Here is a 16,410-nt window from a genome sequence, read left to right on the forward strand (position 1 = left end):
TGATGTGGCTCTCTCGCATCAATGTTTCTCTCTCTCTCTCTTCCCTCCCTTCCACTCTGTCTGAAGATAAATGTAAAAGTTTATCTTCAAGTGAGGATTTTTCTTTTTTTTCTAAATCCTCACCCGAGGACATTTTTGCATTTTATCTTCAGATAGAGCGGGAGGGACAGAGGGGGAAGAGAGAGAGAAAAACATCTATGTGAGAGAGACACATCGAGTGCTGCCACCCACATGACCCCAACCAGGGTCAGGGACAAACTGCAACCGAGGTATGTGCCCTTAGCAGGAACTGAACCCGTGTCTCTCTGGTCGACATGCCAATGCTCTAACCGCTAGCCAAGCTGGCCAGGGCTCAGGTGTGGATTTTTTAAAAATTAAAAAAAAAAAAAAAAAGCAAGATTTGTGGGATTTAAGGGTAATTCCAGAATAGGGTCAAACTGCCAGAAATATAACAATGAATAAAAAAATCACTATAAAATAAATACCGTCTCCAGATCTTAGCTATTGTAAATAGTGCTGTTATGAACATAGGGGTACATATATTCTTTCTGATTGGTGTTTCAGGTTTCTTAGGGTGTATTCCTAAAAGTGGGCTCACTGGGTCAAATAGCAGTTCAATTTTTAACTTTTTGAGGTAACACCATAGTGTTTTCCACAGTGGCTGCACCAATCTGCATTCCCACTAGCAGTGTACTAGAGTCCCCTTTTCTCCACACCCTCGCCAACACTTGTTGTTTGATGATTTATTGACAGTGGCCAATCTGACAGGTGTGAGGTGATACCTCATTGTTGTTTTAATTTGCATCTCTCTGATGATTACTGATGTTGAGCATTTCTTCATATGTTTCTTGGCCATCTCTATGTCCTTTTTGGAGAGGTGTCTATTTAGGTCCTTTGCCCATTTTTTTGTTGTTGTTCAGATAGAGTGGGAGGGAGAGAGAGAAAGAGAGAGAAACATCGATGTGAAAGGGAGACATCGAGTGGTTGCCACCCGCACGACCCAACCAGGGCCGAGGACAAACTGCAACCAAAGTATATGCCTTTAGTGGGAACCAAACCTGGGTCTCTCTGGACTGCAGGCCGATGCTCTAACTGCTGAGCCAAACCAGCCAGGGCTTCTCTGCCCATTTTTTTTTTTTTTTTTAATTTTTTTTATCCTCACCCGAGGATATTTTTCCATTTTTTGTACAGATAGAGTGGGAGGGAGAGAGAGGAAGGGAGAGAGAGAGAGAAACATCGACGTGAAGGGCCACATCGAGTGGCTGCCACCCGCACGACCAACCAGGGCCGGGGACAAACTGCAACCGAAGTATGTGCCCTTAGCGGGAACCGAACCCGGGTCTCTCCGGACCGCAGACCGACGCTCTAACCGCTGAGCCAAACTGGCCAGGGCTTCTCTGCCCATTTTTAAATTGGGTTCATTTTCTTCCTTTTGTTGAGTTGTATGAACACTATATATTTTGGAAATTAACCCCTTATCTGATGCATCATTGGCGATTATGTTCTCTCATATAGTGGGATTCCTTTCCGTTTTGATGGTTGTTTCTTTTGCTGTGCAGAAACTTTTAAGTCTGATGTAGTCCCATGAGTTCATTTTTTCCTTTGTTTCTGTTGCCTTAAGTGATGTATCAGTGAAAATTCTGCTGTGTATTATGTCTGAGATTTTGTTGCCTACATTTTCTTCTAGAATTTTTATGGATTCACGAGTTACATTTAAGTCTTTTATCCATTTTGAGTTTATTCTCGTGTATGGTGTAAGTTGGTATTCTAGCTTCATTTTTTTGCAAGTAGCTGTCCAATTTTCCCAACACCATTTATTGAAGAGACTGTCTTGACTCCACTGTATGCTCTTGCTACCTTTGTCAAATATTAATTGTCCATCAGTAGATGAATGGTTTAAAAAGCGGTGGTACATGTACACAATGGAATACTATGCAGCTGTAAGAAAGAAAGATCTCTTATCCTTTGAGATGGCATGGAAGGACCTGGAGAGTATTATGCTAAGTGAAACAAGCCAAGCAGAGAAAGACAAATATCACATGATCTCACTTATTTGTGGAATATAATGAAGTAAACAAACTGCTGAACAAAATTAACCCAGAGACACAGAGATGGGGTACAGACTGACAAGCCTCAGAGGAGGGGGGGTTCATGGGGGAAGAGATAAACCACAGAACTTACATGCATGTATGCATGACCAATGAACATAGGCAACAAAGCTGGGGATGGGGTTGGGGGGAAGGGGAGGAGGGTGTCAATGGGGGAAAAATGAGAAACATCTGTAACAAAAACAAATTAATAAATAAAAAATTAAATTAAATTAAAAAATAAATACATAAATAGTGTCGAAAAAATGGGATATTTCAATAATGAATGTAGACCCACACCAGACCATAACTAACCCAAACACCATTCATTCATTCATTTAACAAATAGTTATTTGTAACAACTCTATGTCAGTCACTCTGTTGGATGTAAGGGCAACAGTTGCGAACAAAATAGGCATAATCATTGCCCTCAAAGTTTATAATTAGATAAAAGAAGGAAATAATAACAATAAAGTGTAATTATAATTTTGGAAGTTCAGGGAGCTCTGCAAACATATGAAAGGGGAAAACATGCCTGATGTTTAAGCTGAACTTGTAGAACAAGTAGGGAGAAAGTGCTGTAGACAAAAGGAATTATATTTGTTTATAAAAATGAAACTAAAACTTAGAGGTAAAAAGAAACAAAAAACTTTCTGGAAACTGAAAGTTCAGTATGGCTAAAACTTAAGAAAGGAAAAGTGCCAGACTTGAGGCTGGAGAAGTGTCAGGAGCCAATCATTTAGGTATAGTCACAAACTGAAATGCCTATAGGTACCAAGTGGATAACATAAATAGATTTATTAAGCTAAATATAAAATAACAGGAAATGGCAGGAAATGCAGAAGGCTGAAAAGTGTAGTCTAAATGGCATAGCCACTATCTATTCCAGATCATCACTGTCAGATTTTCATACACTCTAGAGAATCAGAAATCTTGGGTTTTATTTGAAATCCCCTAACTGGGAATCGAACCAGTGACCAATTAAAAAGAAACTTATGGTCTGGCCTATGTGGCTCAGTTGGTTGAGCATCATTCCATGCAACAGGAAGTTGCCAGGTCAATTTCAGGTTGGGGCACATGCCCAGATTTGGGGCTCAATTCCTGGTGGGGGGGGGGCCTGTGGGAGGCAGCCGATCAATGTTTCTCTCATTAATGTTTCCATCTCTCTCTCTTCCTCTCCCTGCCTCTCTCTGAAATCAATAAAAACATATTTAAAAAATACATTTTTATTGATTTTTAGAAAGAGAAGAAGGGAGAGGGAGAGAAAGAGCGAAACATCAATCAACTGCCTCCTACATACCCCCTACCAGGGATTGTGCCCAAAACCTGGGCAAGTGCCCTGACTGGGAATCGAACAAGTGACCTCTTGGTGCATGGGATGATGCTCAATCCATTGAGCCACACCAACTGGGCAGAACAGAAAATTTATAGAGATATAAATTACTGAGTGTATTTTAATCAGGTTTTTTTGTTTTGTTTTTTATCCTCACCTGAAGATATGTTTATTGATTTTAAGAAGGGAGAGGGAGAGAGAGAAACATCGGTGTGGGAGAGAAACATCCATGGTTGCCTCCTGCATGTGCCCCAACCAGGGATCAATCCAAAACCTAGGTATATGCCCTGACCGAAAATCCAACCCGCACCTTTTGGTGTATAGAAACACACTCCAATCAACTGAGTCACTCGGCCAGGGATGTTTAGCAGCTTTTATTTTTGTGAAAGATAAAGGTGGGAATATGCCATATATCTGCTTGCAAACCAAGAAGTTACCAAGCCTCGTCAGTGTTCTCAGAATTCAAAGACTGTCCTTTTAGTTCCTACCTGGTGAATGATGGAAGTCAAGGATGCATTTATCACCACGACTCCATCTTTCAGGGCTTTCACTACGTGGTAAGATCCATTCACAGTAGTTAGCTGCTCTTCAAAGTACTCCCTTTGGAACTGGTACATAATCCTGATATTCTGAAAATCAGCCCAACAGCAACACAAATCTGAAGAAATGTTTTTTCCCTAAAGCCATCTTAATCCCAAAGCATTAAAGGGGCGGGGGGGGGGGGGAGTGTGGCTATGTATTCTGGGGATAAAGAAATAAAAACAAAATTTCTGCTCTCCCTCATGAAAATTCTAAGTTGGAAAGATGTAATTTTAAAGTGGTATTAGTTTTTTTGCCTGGCCAGTGTGGCTCAGTGGATTGAGCATCATCCCATGCATCAAGAGGGCATGGGTTCGAATTCCTGATCAGGGCACATGCCCAGGTTGCAGGCTCTATCCCCAGTAGGGTCGTGCAGGAGGCAGCTGATCGATGATGTTTCTCTCTTTCTCTCTCCCCCCCTCCAAAAAAAAAAAAACCAATACAAATATTTAAATAAATAAAATAAAAATAAAATGGTGCGAATTTTTGAAACATCCATTAATGGCAAGTAATCAGAAATAGAGATTCCAAGCTCAGGTAAATTTTTTTTTTTTTTTGGTATGTGCCCCTAGCAGGAACCGAACCCAGGACTCTCTGGTCTGCAGGCCGATGCTCCAACCGTTGAGTTAAACCAGCCAGGGCCAAGCTCAGGTAAATTTTAGTGTGATTTGTGCCATTCCATAAATTGACAGTTCTCAGTGGGGGGGAAAAAGGATACTGGAGAGTGGGTAGACCACTTCACATCCGATGTTCATACTACTGCTCTCACCACTATAAAACTGATAACTATCTCCAAAGTGAAGCTGTAGAACCAGGCTCCCCTCCAAAGTATTATCACTGGTGCTCTCTCTTCAGTTCTATTCTATAATTCTGATCAAATTATACCTTTTACTTCTGACTTATCATTTCTCAAGGATAGAACTATTTAATAATAAAAAAAATAATAATAAAGTAGAAACTTGCATTTCCAAAAGTAAAATCTAGAAGCAAAAAAAAAGAAAAGCGTCTTAGCCAAACAAAAAGATCACTGAAAGAGTTATCCATACACAGGGCTAGAAAAATACAAGAAAGACTCACATCTGAAACAAAGACCTTTGTGCTGCTTTTATCAAACACTTCTACTGTAATGACATACACCTGTCCCACCTCTAGACTCCATCGGCCTCCAGGTTGGACTGTAAAACCTATATATACAAGTCAAGAAACAAAAATATTAGGAGAGTTTCCCAAGTAGATCCTATAATCCACTCTATCAACTTGTATAATAATATTGGGTTCCAAAGATCCTGGCTTAACTGAGTTCAGGTATAAAGAAATACTCTGTTATGTCTATACTTAAAAACATACCACAATTATGCTCATTCATAAAGTCAGGCAAGATTTTAGTTTTTTTCAGTAGATTCATCATTGTTTCAAATAGTCTAAAGGTCGGATTCTTTTTTCTTGCATAAAGTCTATTTTCCTAACCCAACACTATATTACCTGTATCTATATATTTTTCCACAATCTGTTTCAAGATGCTTCACTCTTATAGACAGTATATAACCAGAACAATGTGTGAAAACATGTCAAAGTAAGGTTGAATTTGAAGTTAATTAGGTCTCAGAATGAAGGTCAAAGAAGTGCTGTAGTGTTTAATGCATTCATTTTAGCTTTCAGAAAATCATTTTCTAAAAATACCTAAATATCCAGGCTCCACAACACATATGGTGCAGTTTGGAAGTCCAGACACAGAGCGCATATGGACATCTTAATATTTGCTTAAGGAAATCATATGAGCCAGAGTTGGGTGAAAACCGAAAGGTCAGCTATCAAAGAAAAAAAATGAACCCACAAACAAAAATTCTATCTTTTACCATCCTTTGAAAAGCAAAAACTTATATGTGTATACTTCTGAGAGAAGTCTGAGGGACTCAGTAATCACAGGAATCAGGTATTCTTGAATTTCAAATCTGAGGAAGATAGAATGAAAGAATGCTCCATGCTTTTAATATTAATTTAGCTGCAGAACCCATTCTCCAAGTAAATTCTTACATAGGAGCCCATTATGGAAAGCAGCACAAAGGGGTGTGGCTCTGGTTGAAGGAATAAATAGTGGTGATGGAGCAATAGGAAGAGGCATGACTTGCCATTCAGCCTTGGGCTCTGCAGAATGTTTTTAAAATCACTAATTGAGGCACTTTCCATCTTGGGAGCACACCTATGCCTTTTTTCTCTCTCAGACATGTACCTCCTAAATTCCTTTTTTTCTTTCCTTTATTGATTTTAGAGAGAGAGGAAGAGGGAGAGACAGAAACATTGATGAGAGAACATCGACTAGCTGCCTCCTACATGCCCCCCACTGGGGATTGGGCCCACAACCTGGGCATATGCCCTGACCAAGAATCGGACCGGCGACCTCTTGGTGCATGAGTTGATGCTCAACCAGTGAGCCACAACGGCCGGGCTATTTTCTGATAATTTAAATGTATGTTTTTATTGAATTTTTCAGAGAGAAAGAGAGAAACATCAATTGGCTACCTCCTGCATGGCCCCCACTGGAGATCGAGCCCACAACCTGGGCATGTGCCCTGACCAGGAATCAAACCGGGACCTCAGTCCATGGGACCAATGCTCAATCCACTGAGCCACACCGGCCAGGCTCAACTCAACAAATAATAATGAATCATCTTTTCTCAATTATTCATGTGGAAATAGTAAAGAACAAATTAATAAAATTCACTCAAGTTCCTCTAAACTCTTGTTTTCCACAGTCTCATAATTTGATTGAGGTTGCAAATAAGCACTACAGTCAACAGTTCCTAAGTTCCAAGTACTTTTTCTCTACCTACCTGTTGTTATAAATTATAATAATAATAATTTATAGTTCTTTGTTAAAAATAAAACTTACAGCCCAGCTGGTGTGACTCAGTGGTGGAGCACTGACCCATGCACCAACAGGTGGCTGGTTCAATTCCCGGTCAAGGCACATACCCAGGTTGTGGGCCAAATCCCCAGTGGGGGGCATGCAGGAGGCAGCCAACTGATGTTCTCTCTCATCGATAGTTCTCTCTCTCTCTCTCTCTCCCCCTCCCTCCCTTCCTCTCTCTCTAAAATCAATAAAGAAAAGCGCTGGCTGGTTTTGCTCAGTGGTTAGAGCATTGGCCTGCGGTCCAGAGAGATCTGGGTTCGGTTCCTGCTAAGGGCATGTACCTCGTTTGCAGTTTGTCCCCAGCCCTGGTTGGTCATGTGGGTGGCAGCCACTCAATGTGTCCCTTTCATGTCAATGTTTCTCTCTCTCTCTCTGTTCCTCTCTCTTCCTCCCACTCTACCGGAACAAAAAATGGAAAAGTGTCCTTGGGTAAGGATTAAAAAAAAATTTTTTTTTAAATGAAAACTAAAACCTACAGAAAATAAGTGTAGTAGTATTACAGTCACTTAACAAATGAACATGTTAAGTCTAACATGCTCAGGAAAAGGTAGATTGGCAGCTAAAACTTGAACAAAAGGATACTTTTATGGACAAAGATAAGATTAGTTTGGCCCAGTTGGATGGCAGTCACCATAGCTGTTTTCTCATCCAGTAAAGCCACTTTCTCAGAAGACTCATTACATACAACTCTATGGTCTTGCAATTCCAGCATATAATGTTCCAGGGGAAATTCCATCTCTGTAAGACATTAAAAGATACATAAATATAATAAGAGCAGCTATTCCAACAGACAATATATTGTTGTATTATAAAAGGAAAATCAGGAAACAGGCATACATAAGAGTACATATGATCTGCTTCTAATTTCCTTCCCACTATGATGAATTTCCACATGTAGCCATTTGGGGAGGGTAATATATTAGTTTATTGTTGGTATTGCTTGTATTCTTACAAACCAGTGAACTGAGAATTGCAGAAGGAATTCCCACTAGGTAAGTTAGGAAAGGATTAATGTTAATGGAGTCAATGCATACTTTATAAACACAATGGGACTTTTGGGGTCAGCAGAGTATTGTTTTTGGTTAATAAAGTGAGTTTCTCAAGAACCTTTTGCAAAGATTATTCAAGTCCCTTTTGGTAAAGTTTCTTCATTTGCCCTACAGCAGTTAGTAAGTTTTTTGTTTGTTTGTTTTGTTTTTTGGTACGTGCCCTTAGCGGGAACCGAACCCGGGACTCTGGTCCACACACCGATGCTCCAACAGCTGAGCCAAACCTGCCAGGGCGCAGCTAGTTAAGTTTTTGGTTGTTGTTTTAATAGATAATTCATATGGTCACTGAAACTAAGTAGCCAACAGATTATAGTATTTAATCTGTTTAAGATATGAGGACTATCTCTGTCCAATATAAGCTCTAGTATAGCAATTAAGGAATATTTATCACAAAATCTACAAACATTTGTATACAATAAGGTGGAGTTGCTTCTCTTGCTGTCAGAGTAAGGATTTGGGATATGTTAGTCTTAGGAAAAGATAAATCACCTTACCTGTCACTCTTCCCCGAATCATTTTTGCAACTTGGTATTTGATATATGCTCCTACTAAGAGATAAATATCATGGGATGGTACAAGAAATACATTCTCCAAAACCAGCAGACGTATCAATGCTGCTGCCACTTTCTAAAACAGGAAAAAATAAAAATTTCCAAACTTGAAGCAAAATCCTCTAGGCCATCTTCCTTGTTAAAAGTTTACTTCTTATAAGTTTCTTTTAAAATATTTTGTAAAGACTTAAAAAATGCTTTCCTAATCAGAAATCAAAAGTTCAGTTAGCTTTAAAATGAGATCATGAATCTTAATACTATATTAACTTTCTAAGTCACTTACTTTCTAAATCACTCAAACTAAGAAAAAAAAAATGATGAGCCTTCTAAAAGAAAAGAGTAGGTAAATAAAAAGGCAAGTGTGCTGAAATGAGAAAAGGTAAGACTTGACTGTTATGCCAAGGAAATCCTTTCAACCAACCTCCAACTGACTTTCCAGATTAAGTTACTCTCTGTCCCCTGTTGAACATATTGGTTCTTGGAAGTCTTTCCCAACACAAGGTTAGTAGGCTGCTTTCTAAGATATCTACACACTTGTGTTCCTGCCACTTGCATTAAATGCTAACCACAAGACATTTGTTTTTCCCCAAACCGATTTATGCCAGTTGCACTTTTAATTATAATTACACTTAAAAAATAAATTATGAATGCAAAAATAGAGCAGTTGTTTCCACAAAAAAATTTAAACTTTTAAAAACTGATTTTTGCCCTGGCCGGTTTGGCTCAGCGGTTAGAGCTTCGGCTCGCTGACCAGAGAGTCCCGGGTTCGGTTTCCGCTAAGGGCACATACCTAGGTTGCAATTTGTCCCCGCTTGTCCCCACCCTGGTTGGGGTCATGTGGGTGGCAACCAGTCAATGTGTTTCTCACATTGATGTTTCTCTCTCTCTCTTCCCCCTTCTTTCCCTCCTGCTCTATCTGAAGATAAATGCAAAAATGTCCTCAGGTGAGGATAAAAAATACATACATACATACATACATAAATAATTTATTTTATCATTATTATTTTTTTTTTTTATCCTCACGCGAGGACATTTTTCCATTTTTTGTTCAGGTAGAGTGGGAGGGAGAGAGAGGAAGAGAGAGAGAGAGAAACATCGACATGAAAGGGACACATCGAGTGGCTGCCACCCGCACGACCACCCAGGGCTGGGGACAAACTGCAACCGAGGTACATGCCCTTAGCGGGAACCGAACCCGGGTCTCTCTGTACCGCAGGCCGACACTCCAACCGCTGAGCCAAACCGGCCAGGGCTTATCATTATTTTTTAAATATGTTTTTATTGGCAATCTGGTCAAGATGGTAGTGTAAGGTAAACATGGCACTAGCCTCCTCCCACAACCACATCAAAATTACAACTAAACTACAACACAACCATCATTCACAACCACCTGAAATCAAGCTGAATGGAAGTCTTACAACTATGAAATTAAAGAAGCAGCCACATCGAGACTTGTAGGAGGGGCGGAGGCGCAGACAGGCTGGTCCCACACCCACCTGTGGTGGATAAAAATCAGGAGGACACCTCAGCTGGGAAGGTCCTCCCTAAGGCGTGAGGGGTCCCTGTCCCACACCAGGAGCCCAGCTCAGGGTTCCAGTGCCAGGAAGAGAAGTACCCATAACTTCTGGCTGGAAAAACCAGCGGGAACTGAGGCTGAGGGAGGCTGCCGCTGCTGGAGCCCCACGCAGTTCCTCTTAAAAGGCCCGCGCACAGACTTACTCAGACTTGCTCCCTCTCAGCTTGGAGGGGAGGTAGCTTAAGGGACGCCAGAGACATACAGGGAAGAACTGAGCTGTTTGGCCTTGGGACAAGGGCTAGAGATGCAGCTTTCTCCTGGACAGAGGTGCTGGTGGAGGCTGATGTTCCTTTGGTGAACCCTTCCCTGGGGCGGCAGACAGCTGCCATATCTGGGATTCTAGCAACCTGGCTCACACTGTTTGCCCTGCCCTGGTGATTCCCTGAGGCCCTGCCCCACCCAACTTTCGGGCCCACCCAAGCTGTTTCCAATGGCTTTACCATAGGATTGGCCTGTCTTGGATCCTGCTTCAGAGTTTCCTAAAATCTCTCAAACAAGCAGCATCTGGTCTCAGTGAGCCCCATATCTCTCGTTAAGTGGCCCCAGGCCTGGCATTAGAAGCAGCCAGCCTTGGATCACAACTTGACTTTTCCTGGGCACCCCCAAGCCCAGCACAAGAAGCAACTATCTGCAGATTATTTTGTAGCTTATGGTGGGTGGCCCTGGATAGAACACAGGCAGTGGCTGACCTTGCCCAGAGCCAGCACACCCAGTGGACAGCTTCAGACCACATCGAAACACCACGACCCAACCACCTCCACAAGTGACACACTCAATGAGTAGACTCAGTGGGTATCAGAGCCCTGATGAAGTCTTGCTCTGTGTGGTGGGCCCCTATAGAGCTGATCCTCCAAGGTACTCAGAGGCCAGTGGTCAGAGGGCACAGCCAGTCCTTGCAGCTGATCAGCCTGAGTAAATCCCTCCCATTGTCGTGCCAACAGCAATCAAGACTCAATTACAACAGAAGGGTGTACAGTTCATGCTAGGGGTGCACCTCGAGGGCCCAGCTGAGGTGATCAGGGAGGCTGTGCCACTGGATCCTACAGGACACCTACAATAATGAAATTAAAGAAGCAGCCACATCAAGACTGGTAGGAGGGGCAGAGGCGCAGACAGGCTGGTCCCACACCCACCTGTGGTGGATAAAAATCAGGAGGGACACCTCAGCTGGGAAGGTCCTCCCTAAGGTGTGAGGGGTCCCTGTCCCACCCTGCGAAGCCTAGGAGACATAGCAACTCTACCTAATATATAGAAACAATCTTAGGGAAGCAGCCAAAATGAGGAGAGAAAGAAACATGTCCCAAATGAAAAAAAATAACAAAACTCCAGGAAAAAAATTAAACAAAATGGAGATAAGCAACCAATCAGATGCAGAGTTCAAAACACAGGTGCTCAAGGAACTTTGTAAGACATTCAGGGAACTTAAGGAGACCTCCAAGGAACTTAGTGAGAACATCAACAACATAAAAAAAGACCAGTCACCCACCCCCCTGGCCAGTTTTTCTCAGCAGTTAGAGCATTGGCCCAGAGACCGGAGAGTTCTGGGTTCGGTTCCTGCTAAGGGCATGTACCTAGGTTGCAGTTTATGCCTGGCCCCAGCTGGGGTCGTGTAGGTGGCAGCCACTCAATGTGTCTCTCTCACGTGGATGTTTCAAACCTATTTGAAACATTTAACTTGGTGAAGGAAACAGACATACAAGTCCAGGAAGCAGAGAGAGTCCCAAACAAGATGAACCCAAAGAAGTCCACACCAAGATACATCATCATCAAAATGCCAAAGGTTAAATACAAAGAGAGAATCTTTTTTTTTTTTTATCCTCACCCGAGGATATTTTTCCATTTTTTGTACAGATAGAGTGGGAGGAAGGGAGAGAGAGAGAGAAACATCGACGTGAAGGGACACATCGAGTGGCTGCCACCCGCACGACCAACCAGGGCCGGGGACAAACTGCAACCGAAGTACGTGCCCTTAGCCGGAACCGAACCCGGGTCTCTCCGGACCGCAGGCCGACGCTCTAACCGCTGAGCCAAACTGGCCAGGGCCAAAGAGAGAATCTTAAAAGCAGTAAGAGAAAAGCAGTTTATAACCTACAAAGGAGCTCCCATAAGACTGTCAGATGATTTCTCAAAAGAAACTTTGCAGCCCTGGCTGGTTTGGTTCAGCGGTTAGAGCGTCGGCCTGCGGTCCAGAGAGACCCGGGTTCGGTTCCCGCTAAGGGCACGTACCTCGGTTGCAGTTTGTCCCCGGCCCTGGTTGGTCGTGCGGGTGGCAGCCACTCGATGTGTCCCTTTCACGTCGATGTTTCTCTCTCTCTCTCTTCCTCTCTCTCCCTCCCACTCTATCTGAACAAAAAAATGGAAAAATGTCCTCGGGTGAGGATAAAAAACCAAAAAAAACAAAAAAACTTTGCAGCCCTGGCTGGTTTGGCTCAGCGATTAGAGTGTTGGCCCGCAGACCAGAGAGTCCCAGTTTCGGTTCCCGCTAAGGGTACCTCGGTTGCAGTTCGTCCCCTGCCCCAGTTGGGGTCGTATGGGTGGCAACCAGTCGATGTGTCTCTCTTACGTTGATGTTTCTCTCTCTTTCTTCCTCCCTCTCTCCTTCCCGCTGTATCTGAAGATAAATGCAAAAATGTCCTCGGGTGAGGAATCAATCAATTAATTAATTAATTATAAAAAGAGAAACTTTGCAGGCCAGAAAGGAGTGGCAAGAGATATTCAAGGTGATGAAAAGCAACAACCTAAAACAAAGATTACTTTTTCCTGCAAAGCTATCATTTAGAATCGATGGACATATCAAGAGTTTCCCAGACAAGAAAAAGCTAAAGGGGTTCATCACCACCAAATCAGTATTATATGAAATGTTGAAGGGTCTTCTTAAAGGAGAAGAACAAAAATATGAACAATAAAATGGCAATTAATACATATCTATCAACAATTGAATCTACAAACAAAATGAGCAAGCAGAACAGAAACAGACTCATAGATACAGAGAACTTTTTGTTGCTTGCCAGATGGGGGGTGGGGTGGGAGATGGGGGAATTGGTGAAAAAGATGAAGGAATTAAGAAGTACAAATTGGCCCTGGCTGGTTTGGTTCAGCGGTTAGAGCGTCAGCCTGCAGTACAGAGAGACCAGGGTTCAGTTCCCACCAAGGGCGCGTACCTGGGTTGCAGTTTGTCTCCGGCCCTGGTTGGTCGTGCGGGTGGCGGCCACTCAATGTGTCCCTTTCATGTCGATGTTTCTCTCTCTCCCTCTGTCTCCCTCCCACTGTATCTGAACAAAAAATGTCCTCGGTGAGGATAAAAAAAAAAGTACAAATTGGCTGTTAGACTGATGAACCTCAAAGGGAAGGGGGCAGGTAGGGCGGGTTGAGATAAACCAAAGAACTTCTATGCACATATGCATAACCAATGGACATTGACAATAGTGTGGGGAAGGCGGGAGGGGGACGGGATTGGGGAGAAGGGGGTCAATGGGGAAAAAATGGGGGGATATTTGTAATACATTCAACAATAAAGATGAGTTTAAAAAATAAAAAATAAATAAACACAGGCAAAAATAAATAAATAAATATGGTTTTATTGATTTTTTAGCGAGAGAGGAAGGGAGAGGGAGACAGAAACATCGATGTGAGAGAGAAACATCAATTGGCTGCCTCCTACACACCCCTCACTGGGGACTGAGCCCACAACCCAGGCATGTGCCCTGACCAGGAATTAAACAGGGACTCTCAGTCCATGGGATGATGCTCAATCCACTGAGCCACACCAGCCGGGCAAAAAAAAAAAAAAAAAAAAAAATCATTTTAAAGAGAGAGAGAAACATCGATTCTTTGTTCTACTCATTTATGCATTCATTGGTTGTTTCTTATTTGTGTCCTGATGGGGGATCAAATCCACAACCTTGGTGAATCAGGACGACACTCTAACCAACCAAACTACCAGGCCAGGGCAAAAAATTTAAACATTTTGAAAAGTAAAAGCAAGCTGCTAAAATGTGCAGTTATCAAATTAGGTGTAGGTTAGAAATGTAAAAATACTTAAAAAATATGGAATTATGTACTCAAATTGCTTCATACATGTCTAACTTTTCACTTGACTATAATGAAAAGAGTGAGAAACTAGAAACTGTAATTTATGCAAGAAAGAGTATGTATATTACTAACCAGTGAACTCATGGTCAAAGAAAGATTGGACCTACACCAAATGATTGGTGAATAAAATGCAGTTATATGTTTTAACTAGGTAATTAGGTAATAAAAAGAAAGACAAGTGTTTGTCTATTTTTTATATTCACCCACTTCAAATGGCTTTTTCAACTAAACAACTATTGGTACAAATTATATCAGGTTAGAAAGCTTCTATTACAGATAAACATAAGAAACTATATATTATGTAGGCAGGACTAGTAAATAAAAGTATATAGCATGAACTTTTTACCTTATAAAATGGTTCATAAATTCGAACTTTTACAACAGCAGCACCAGTTCTAATCCCAGACACCAAAATTATATCTCCTTGTTTCTCTTCTTTTTCCATCTCAGCTATATACACTGGGGGAGAATATTCTGCTTCAGAGTATTTTAGAATCCTAAAGAGATTTAAAATAGGGGTTGTTTCTAATACAACCAAACAGTCTCCTTCCAAAAGGCACTAAGTAACTTTAAACATAGTCTTTTCAATATCTATATAGTATAAAAAGTTTTAAAATATGTTTTCAACAAAGACTAGACAGAAGAAAAGTATTTAATGTGCCAGTGGCTAATTAAACTGTTGTTGGACTAAAACCTGGATGGTCTGAGAGCTATTTCTTGGTACTGAAGACAAAATTTCATACTGTTTTCCACCTACAGTACTGTATTCCAGCGTGTGCAGATAGCTTGAATAACAAAATGGCCAGAAGAGATACCTGATTCAAATAAGTGTATAGTCCTGAGTGCATGGACTCCTTTGCAGTACTTCAAATGAAACTATCATAATGATACCTATGTCTATACTATACTATATCCTACTATATCAAAGCTATTCCCTCCCTGGTAAATTTATCTGTCCCAAAAAAGTCCAGACAGCAGGATTAAAGCCCTCACAAATGGTTGATGTTCAGTGTTTCACAAGGGCAGATGTCTCCTTCAGAATCAGATGGTTTGTGTTAGGTTTCAAGGTTACCTAATTTTGCTAGACAGTTCTTCTCTTGATGATTCATTATCCTGGGCAATACTCCATTCAAACATCATCCCTGCCAAACTACTAAAAGTATTTCCTGTAGAGCAAGTCAAAAGCAGACAAGACAGAATCACATACTCAAAAACATTCAGGTATCTTTAACTAAAAAGGGAAACTTAACTAAAAAATTATTTTTAGGCCTCTTTCATTAACAAACAGAAACACTTAGCGTTAATGAATTAAAGCACATATACCAGGAAGATTCCCACATAAACAGTGTAAGTGCTATTGCTGCATAAGCTTTCTAAATGTAAAAAAAAACCTCAAGATGCCCTGGCCAGTTTGGCTCAGCAGTTAGAGCGTCGGCCTGCAGACCAGGGCGTGTCAGGTTCGATTCCCAGTCAGGGGCACATACCTCGGATGAGAGTTTGATCCCTGGCCCTGGTGGGGCTCCTGTGGGAGGTAACATCAATGTTTCTCTCTCTTCTTCCCTTCCACTCTATTTAGAAATCAATGGAAAAATGACCTCAGGTGAGGATTAACCACAACAAAAAAAGACTCAAGATGATTAATTTCTGGTTGACAAAAATTATGCCACTTTTTCTGTTTCTCCTCACATAAAGGCCACCTTATAATCTACTTCAGTCTTGACAGGAATCCCTAAATCCTGGTCCCTTCAACAAAAATTTTATAAAAATAAGATTCTAGAATATTTTAATATATTCATTCTTCAAATTTAAAAAAGTATTATTTACTGAATAGTTTAGAAAGAGGCAATAACTTTAAATATCATATTACATTAGCATAGTACACTAAAAACAATATAAAATCAGGTTCAAGAAAGACAAATTTAAAATTATAAAACTTTTTCACAGGTTTACATTGACTTTTCCTAGCCTATAGAAAGTGGATAGATCAAAACAGCTACCAATAAATTCTAAAAAAAATGTTCTTCATTGCTGATCTAGGAATCAACAATCAACAGAAGGTAAGAAGCAGAATATGGAAAGCTTCTGATATAACCAACCATTCAATATAGCAAGGAAATTTTATGAAAGTGTTAGCTAATGCACTGAACCATACTAAGAATTATTAATTCCTCATGTACATGAGCTTCATAAGAGAAAATAAATATTATTTCCAATCTACTTTTATCTCTCAAG

At 41.1% G+C, this 16,410-nt stretch overlaps 1 protein-coding gene across 1 annotated transcript in view; it reads right to left on the reverse strand.

Moving 5' to 3' along the window:
- The window catches only part of NUP210L (nucleoporin 210 like), a 103,107-nt gene that overhangs the window by 75,473 nt on the left and 11,224 nt on the right, over positions 1 to 16,410 (reverse strand). Inside the window, exons 4-10 of the mRNA XM_036272454.1 lie at positions 15,251 to 15,344; positions 14,525 to 14,675; positions 8,454 to 8,586; positions 7,493 to 7,648; positions 5,680 to 5,748; positions 5,077 to 5,183; positions 3,909 to 4,049 (exon numbers count right to left, since the gene is read on the reverse strand). Of these exons, the coding sequence (XP_036128347.1) occupies positions 3,909 to 4,049; positions 5,077 to 5,183; positions 5,680 to 5,748; positions 7,493 to 7,648; positions 8,454 to 8,586; positions 14,525 to 14,675; positions 15,251 to 15,344 (851 nt within the window). The remainder of the gene's footprint in view (positions 1 to 3,908; positions 4,050 to 5,076; positions 5,184 to 5,679; positions 5,749 to 7,492; positions 7,649 to 8,453; positions 8,587 to 14,524; positions 14,676 to 15,250; positions 15,345 to 16,410) is intronic.

The sequence above is a fragment of the Molossus molossus genome, unplaced genomic scaffold (assembly GCF_014108415.1).
Source record: "Molossus molossus isolate mMolMol1 unplaced genomic scaffold, mMolMol1.p scaffold_m16_p_20, whole genome shotgun sequence".
NCBI lineage: Eukaryota > Metazoa > Chordata > Mammalia > Chiroptera > Molossidae > Molossus > Molossus molossus.